Raw genomic sequence first — 9,000 nt, 5'->3', positions numbered from 1 at the left:
CCTGCTCTTCTAAAACAGTTGAGAAGCTCCTGCATGGATCTCCTTGTTGAATTTACTGAAAATTTACTCTGAATAAAGATTTTGAGTCAGATCTGCAACAGTTGAAATTATTTGAAGATGAATGAATGACTTGGAATATAAAAACTTATTAGCTCCTTCATGCCTTGTTATCTATGTGGTCTTCATCATTGCAATATTTTTTTTTCTTTTTGAAAGGACAAGAAATAGAAAGAAAGAACTTAGTAGGAAACTAAATAGGGTCAATGTAAAAAAATTGACTTGGAAAAATCATATGAAATGATAATGAAGCATTCAAGCTCTATCATATTTTTGTATCAAGTACTCAAAAAAACATAATTGCTTAAAGACCCAAATAATGAGAATAAAATAAGGGTTTGTTTGTGATAGTTTTCTTATTATTTTCTAAAGCAGGTTTTCAGCACAAAAATTTTAGATTCAAGAAATTTTTATGTTGGAAAGCTGTTTTAAAAAAAATAAGAAAGCCGTCCCACATAAAGCCTGAGTTACTTACTTTTATCATAGAATCCTATTGGATAGTAAAATTTCAAATTTGAAGATAATGCCTTCCAAAAGGTGAAGATAATTGCATTTGAGCCGACCTAATAAAAATATGAGATAAATTACATTAAAAAAAACTATGAAAAGATAAAGAATATCTTAAATGTATTTACTCTAATAACAATGACAAGGGCTAGAGTAAAAACCTCCACAGTAAAACAGAAAGACACCACAAAAATCTTGTTAAGGAAAAATCTAAACATAGTACTAGTAGATGTCCATTAATGCATAAATAGTGGCAAGAAGATCTAGATATTCAGATCAATTAAGGTAAATTCACACACATCAAATATGCAAAATTCGAACCCAAGAGTCTTGGTTGTAGTCAAAGCTCCAAACAAACAGATTAAGGCTTCGTTTGGGACAGCTTTCTTGCTGCTTTTTCAAATAGTTTTTTAGTACAAAAATTTTATTTTTTGTACTAGAAAGCTGCTTTAAGTAGTAATAAGAAAATCATCCCAAACGAAGCCTAAAATGAGCTGCGTACCTCATCTTCGTCTTACCTAAACAATATAAGTATTATAGGTCAACTATTATATAAGCAACTTATGTTAGTCTTCTATTCTTTCTCAAGTTACTTTGGAATTGTCAAGTGCTTGCATTAATGGACATACTATATGAAAATGTCTTGAGGCATATGAGAATATTAAATTTAATTGCATGTAAGATATAGCTGAGAAATATATCAGTGGTTGATGCACACTTTTGAGCTTAATTTTATCTATTGAAATTGAATTTGATTTCTGTTGTGCAATAAATTAAGGCAAACTTTCTTTCTCCAAAACCTTTCTAAACAATCACAATTATCCTTGCAAATACTATATGTAAATTTTCTTCTTAATTTTTTATAAAATATTTGTAAATATTCAATGCATTTATATATAGTAAAATTACATTGATGCATATACACCCTTCTTTTATTTATTTTTATGTTTTATTATTATTAGTCTACGAATCTCGACGACCACCCCAAATTAGGTCTCATTTTGGATCATTTAGGCTTTTATATAAAAAAAATTACAACATAGGGGATTTAGAAATGAGAGAATTTTTAAAATTTTGTGGGATTTTTTTAATTTTTAAGAATTTTATAAGATTTTTATTTTTTTAATTAATGAAAAAATTTGTTTCGATTTTAAATGCCTTTCAAAAAACAAAAATATATCATGAATGAACCTAGATCGAGCACTTAGAAGTATAATTAAAAACTTTTGAGGACATTTGAAGGGTTAAACGTCCTCCGAATTCTATATGGTCATAATCAAAACGAGCATATCGACAAAATAAATTTAAGGAGCACAAAATTATTCAATTATAATATCATTAAGGTGTAAAATGCTTAAAAAAATATTTTATAATTAAGGGGGCATAACTTTAAGCATTTGATGAAGTGTAGTAATTTAATGACTTCTACTGGATGGAAATACTAACTAACAAAATATGAAATTTCATCTCTCTGAAAACAAACTGATAACATCCCATACAAAAGTATAATAAGAACGGAAGGCAAAGAACACATGACAGCCTACCTTTCTATGTAGCGAAAAATTGAAAAGGATATAGAGGAGGCAACGAACGAACAATGCTTTTAAAGAATTATTGCAAATTGTCAGCTATGTATTCCATCTCTCTTAGGCCACAGCAGGCATGTCCTTGAGCCAAGGATCTAGAGGCTTACCAATTGCGTATACGATGAAGCCGATCTCCCTCAGCTTCTCCGCATCGACCACGTTGCGTCCGTCGAACAAAAATGCTGGCTTCTGCATGTTGTCATAAATCCTTTGATAATCCAATGCCTTGAACTCATCCCATTCAGTCAAGATACAGATTCCATGGGCACCTTTGGTGGCTTCATAGGCATCCCAGGCGACGGCGACTTGTTTGACTGCGGTTGGGCTCATCGGCTGGAGGTGAATTGGGTGATCCCAGTCAAACTTGTTCATGGCGAGATCGCGCTGGATCTGATCCTCTGTAACCTGTGGATCATAGATGCTGATGGAGGCCTTATCTCCTAGCAAGCCCTTGCAGACATCAATCGCTGGCGTCTCCCGAGTATCGCCGGTGTCTTTCTTGAATGCAAAACCAAGCACCGCAATTTTCTTTCCAGAAACGGTATTGAACATTGATGAGACCACACGATTCACGAATCTGCTCTTCTGGTAATCGTTGATCTTAATGACCTGCTTCCAGTAATTGGCAACCTCAGGCAGACCATTACATTCACAGATGTAGACAAGATTCAGGATATCCTTTTGAAAGCAGGAGCCACCAAATCCAACACTGGCGTTCAGGAACTTGGGGCCGATTCTTGAGTCCATCCCAACTGAATAAGCCACCTCTGTGATGTTGGCACCAGTGGCCTCACATAGAGCAGAAATGGCATTAACAGAAGAAATCCTCTGAGCTAAGAAAGCATTGGCAGCGAGCTTTGACAACTCAGCTGACCATAGATTTGTGGTGAGAACCCGATCCTCTGGCACCCACTGGGTATACACATCCTTCAAAGCTTGCACAGCCTTTTGGCCCTCAGGGGTCTCGCGGCCGCCGATAAGAACGCGGTCGGGATTGAAAAGATCTTGTATTGCTGTGCCTTCGGCGAGAAACTCTGGGTTTGATAGGATTTGATAGTTGATTCCCTTGCTGTTGTGGGTCAAGATCTTCTCAATGGCCTCAGCAGTCTTGACAGGGACTGTGGATTTCTCAACCACAATCTTATCAGATTTGGAGACATCGGCGATCATGCGGGCTGCGCTCTCCCAGTAGGTAAGATCAGCTGCCTTGCCGGCGCCCAGGCCGCGGGTCTTTGTTGGTGTGTTGACGGAGACAAAGATAATATCAGCCTCAAATACATGCTTCTCTACCTCGGTGCTGAAGAAAAGGTTTCTTCCCCTGCATTGCTTCACCACATCATCCAAGCCCGGCTCATAGATAGGGAGCTGGTCACTGTTCCACGCATTGATGCGAGCAACAGAGATGTCCACAACAACAACCTCAATTGATGGGCACTTAAGGGCAATGACGGCCATGGTTGGACCCCCGACATAGCCAGCTCCAATGCAGCAGATCTTCACCATGGTTTTGGACCTGAAATCAAGAAAAATGAAAAAAAAAAACATTTGGTTTAATTCCCAAGGTAGTTTATGTGACCTCGTTCTTAAGTAGGATCAAATCATCATGAATAATGCATGCAAGCAACTTTCAGAAAATGTTTCATTGTAAAGATTTCGATCTCCTCTACTTTAAGGGGTAAACTCCACTTAAGTGCAATTAAGTCTACTAGCCATCCAATCCAATTTTGATGGCCAGAATTGAGTGTTTGAAAACCAGAGCAATTATTGATGGGATCCGAATCCGTATTAAGTGCAAGAAATGAACAATAAGCAATGTTTCCAATAAGAACCAGGGCTACAAGGAAGTTAGGAGTCTCAGATCATTTCCAATTACCTGATAACCATACAACCATCAAATCCAAATTGCCAGATTGCTTTCTATTCCTATTACCTAGTAGCTAATATAACACTAGGTTTTCTTCGAGGTTATGAAAACCGAATCAGATTTAGAACCGGAACAATGAGAGGTTCACGGTTCAATGATTCGACCGGTTGAATCGGGATTGAACCGGATGATGTAATAAATGTCAGAATTATTTAAATATCATCTAAATAACATAATAATAATATAATAATTATGAAATAATGTAAATTTGGTGCTAAAAATAATAATATTCATACATAAATAATATATCCCATAATTTTAAATTTAAACATATTTTATCTTTAAATTTAATTCATCTTTATTATAAAATTACTTTATATATAAGTTTATAAATTTAACATGAATAATTTCTAATTTATGTTATAGGTTTTGATACAATTTATACTTATAAATTGTATACAAAATTTATATCATAAAATTACATCTATAAATTCATATTATATCACTTATTATTCAAATAATTAAAAAAAAATTATATTATATAAATAATTAATTAGATAAAAAATTTAAATACTATCAACTAAAAATTAAATATTATTCACATTATAAAATATAATTAATAAATGTGTATAGTGTATGTGTAGTGAATATGAGAACTTCATCTTTGTTTTTTAGTCTCACATCACTAAGGCACAATATATTTGTGTTGTTTATATTATTTTTAGGATTCACATGAGTAAAGAAGTATCGTAGAATGATCAAGCCATGAGGCAAAGCATAATTAGTACTGATTAAATAAAAAATTATTATAAAATTTAAAACATATTTTAAAATAAATATTTAAATAAATTTATTAAGTTAAGTACTTTATATTAAATTAATTACTTTAATCATGTACTAGCTTGTTTTTTTGATTAATTACTTCACATAAAATAAGCAAACTGTTTTGGAAAACCAACACCAATTCATCGATACTGATCAAACCGACAATTCGAATCTATTATAACCACTCCATTGTGAAACTGATTTTGAGAATGAACCAGACCAGCTACAGGCAAGTTCACGGTTGAATCAGCCGGTCCGATCCGATTTTTAAAACATTGGTTTTCTTTCATAAAAATAATTCCGGTAATCCATGTTTAGATCAGATGACCAAAATTTGTAAGATGACACTTTTTTTTCCCTTGTAAGATGACACCTTGACAGGAGCCAAATTCAAAATTAGGGCAAGTTTAAGGTGACTGAAAAATGTAAGGTTTAACAACTCTAAGAATAACAATCTAATGCACTTGATAAAAAAACTCGAAAGTCATTTATATGAGACTCGTTTATGTTGCTTTATTCAAGTAATTGAATAAGCTTAAACAACATTTTAAAACTCAACATATAAATGAACAAGCTTAAACATTGGCATGCTAATTCATCTAGTACGTAAACATAATACTATAGTTCAACATGTAGCATGCTGAAAGCTTGATGAAATGCTCATTTAAAGATGTATATATTCCATGTTTTTATATTAACTTTGTTATATTTTAAGCTTTTTTTTTTTAATTATGTATTTTAATTGAGATAAAAAAAGATGCAAGTATCAAACAAAAATTATGTGTCTCAATTATCTGACTCCTACTTTATCAATGCACATTACAACGAACAAAGTCGAAATGTTTATGAAAAAGGGGCATTTCCATAATGGAGATAGTTGCGACAATTTTTCTTCTCTACAGCAGTGGTAGGATATGGATCCAATGAATTATTAATTATGTTTTAAGTCAATCCTTACAAAGGAACAACTGATCCAAGAAGAAGTGATTTCTGGCGGTTCTATATATTTTTTATTACTGTAACTTATATTGACAAGTCCCAAAATGTAAGACAGTTCTGGTATACTATCAGGCATATTGCCTCATCCATCACTGGAGTCTAGATTATGACGAGGGCCTTCAATTGCATTTGATTCCTTCAAGACAGCACCATCCATAATTACGGGCTCACGAATCTATCTTTTAATGGCCATTTATACACCTGTTCAATGGTCTCCCTGATTCTTCTATCAGGATCAAGCTTAACACACTTCTTATTAACTCCTCGTGGCTGAATATTAGTCCTCTATCTTCTGAGAAAATCCTTCCACCATTATGTCATGATCATTCTCCTATGATCACTTTCACTAGAGCTCAAAAAAGATTTATGTTCATGAACCCTTTAGGTCTCCATTCGAACTTCAAAGATCTTCTCAAAAATATTTAGAGCATTTGCATGAGTGGAGAATGGAGATCCTATATATATGCACTTTTCCAAAAGCCTCAAGTTCCTCAAGGAGTTTTAAAAATCAAGATTGGTTCTCAAGTTCCAAGATCATTGAATACTTCAATCAGCTTAATAAAAATCAACTCAAAGTCCATTTTCTCCAGGACTTCAATTCTACTAGACACCTCTTGAATTTTGAAGCCAAGTTTAATAATGTTCAATTAGCCCACTTCACCAATTGCTTAATTCTTGGGTTACTTGAAGAGCAAAAATTAAATGGGTCATCAGGGTTGAGGATGATCTTTAATTTCTCTACTTTAAGATTGAAGGCATGAGGAATAATAATCACATTAAATAACTTTATAACCATTCTCCACTCCTGACATAGGCAATGCTACTATCAAGTTACTTAAAAGGGCAATTTAATTTCTCCACAGCATCAGAAAATCCCTTTGTTTTAAAGTTGTCCGCAAATCTATAGCTCCAAATCTTCAAGATATGTTGGTTTGCCCTTTATCAATGATGAGATGATGCAAGCCAATTTGTATGCTCTAGGTAATTCTGCCCCTAGCAGTGATGGTTTCACTAACAAGATTCTTCAGTTATGCCCAGGCTCATTCTTAGGCCTCAATTTTTGCTATTGCTAAATATTTCTTTCTTACTAAAAGGCTCCTAAGAAATGGCAAAGCTATTGCTATTATTCTCATCCCTAAAACTTCTCATGCTAACAAAATTACTGACTAAAGGCCTATTTTTTATGCAATTTCTTATAAATTTAGATGCAAGCTATCCATCTAAAACCTACTATGTCTAAGATCATTCAGCCTGTACAATAAGGATTCATCAAACAAAAAAAAAATGTAAAAAATATCATTCTTGCCAATCATTTTTCAGGACTTCAAAAAATAAAATTGGACTAGCCTTTTTTTTGCTAAGCTAGATATCAAAAAAGTTTTTGATGGAGATTTCCTTTTCCAAAGAATCCAAGATAATGGATCTCCTCTCTCTTTACTTTTGGATTAAGACCTACATCTTTAGTCATTCTGTTGTTATCAATGATATTTGAACTTCACTAAACCATAAATAATACTTAGGAGTTATGTAAATTTAAATTAAAACTCAAATTTATTTATGTAGCAATATTTATAATTTTTTAAATCATTGAATAAAATATATGATTAATTATGTTACATTAAACTCACTTATGATTCAAATTGAATAAGAAAACTAATAAGCAAGATTGAACAAAATCTTAAGTCTCATGCCATGCTCAAGTCAACCCAAATGAAAATTACATAAATAAATAAAAGCTCGAAAAAAATAGTACTACGCTCGACCAGGTTCATTTACAGCCTTAATTGAGAGTATAAATTCTTTGAGAAAAAAATCGACAAATATAGAGGGAAATGTATACGGAAATAAAAAGAAAATAAAACATAGAAGTAATTCCATTCAGAGAAATAACTGGATGATTAGCTTCCTCGCTGATGGTGCTAAAAACAAAACAGTGAAAGATTTCCCGCTAACTGGCATTGTAGAAATCAGTAATTTCAAACAAACATAATGCATCAAATGCTTCTTAAAAGCATGAATATAAGAATCCGCGTAATGTGCAGATCCAAATATTACAAAAACACAATTCCAGATTCCAGAACAATAGTAGCTAAAGTGATGAACCAAACAATCATAAAAAAGCTCCCCGCATTCAGGCAACACTTTTTTCAATTATAATACAACAATGGAATAGCAAACCCTTACGAAGCAACAGACAACCAGATCCGTAAAACATGATAACCCACAAACCAGATCCAGAACAAAACCAGAACAGATCTAAAAATCCAACAACGACGCTCTCCAATCACAGATCTAGATCAAGAGAAAATTTAACAGATTCTAATGACAATAGATCCAAGGGGTCAATAAAAAAAATACCATCGCTGCAATGCATAGATCCAGACCTAGGAAGAACAAAAGGGCATATAAACATCACATTTTGAAACCCTCCATTGCCTGAACCCACAAAACAATCGAAAGAAGGAAAAAACACGACAGATAGAGGAAATCTAGGTTCATAAATTACCTAACCAAAGTGTCCGTAGGTTCTACTCACCAAGGAAGAGTGATAAAATGACAAAAACTTCTTCCGCTGTTGACCTTTCTCGTATGGGAACGGGAAAGGGAAGAAGAACTTGAAGAATCTGAACAGAAAATGCTGAATGTTCTTTTCCCTGGAGAAATGGGAGGCTTCTATCTCCTTAAATACCGCAAAAGCGTCTCAGATCTACTCTTTTTTTTCTTCTTTTTTTCATTTATTTTTTCATGCCAAAAAAAGAAGAAAACAAAAGTCAATCGAACGCGTATGCTAATGGCCAGTACATGAACAACCGTACGGTATGGCGCATAATGGCTCACAGTTATATTTGAAACGGAATAATAGGGTTGTGAATGAATCCAACCGAGCTGAATATTTTATTGTTCGGCTTTGAGTTCATTTATTTTTAGCTGGTTCAAATTATTTGATTCGAGTTTTATTATTTGTGTTCATATTTGATTTGTTTAAATTAACGGTGTTCATGTTTGGTTCATGTTCGATTTGTTTAGTACTTATCAAACTTTAAATAAACAAGCCTTACGAGTTATATTCGTGAACATATTTAGCGAATTTTTTTACACTATCAAACAAACACGTTCATAAACAAATCTAATGAGTATTCTTGAACTATCAAATGGTATTAT

General features: G+C 33.3%; 1 protein-coding gene across 2 annotated transcripts; it reads right to left on the bottom strand.

Annotated features, from left to right (window-relative positions):
* Window positions 1–2,003: 2,003 nt before the first annotated feature.
* On the bottom strand, window positions 2,004–8,570 carry LOC110114093 (UDP-glucose 6-dehydrogenase 4-like). Of its 2 annotated transcripts, none has more exons than XM_020846854.2 (2): window positions 8,375–8,570; window positions 2,004–3,663 (listed from the first exon to the last, which is right to left on the bottom strand). In XM_020846854.2, exon 2 carries the CDS (start codon window positions 3,651–3,653, stop codon window positions 2,211–2,213), a length of 1,443 nt encoding a protein of 480 aa, XP_020702513.1. In that variant the 5' UTR covers window positions 3,654–3,663; window positions 8,375–8,570; the 3' UTR covers window positions 2,004–2,210. The 2 variants fall into 2 exon arrangements, with proteins under 2 accessions (XP_020702513.1, XP_020702512.1); XM_020846853.2 differs by having other exon boundaries at window positions 8,345–8,569.
* Between the last annotated feature and the right edge of the window lie 430 nt (window positions 8,571–9,000).

Source organism: Dendrobium catenatum, unplaced genomic scaffold (genome assembly GCF_001605985.2).
Source record: "Dendrobium catenatum unplaced genomic scaffold, ASM160598v2 fragScaff_scaffold_498, whole genome shotgun sequence".
Classification (NCBI taxonomy): Eukaryota; Viridiplantae; Streptophyta; class Magnoliopsida; order Asparagales; family Orchidaceae; genus Dendrobium; species Dendrobium catenatum.
Note: the sequence above shows the minus strand (reverse complement) of the source record. Positions and strands in the feature narration are given on the sequence as shown.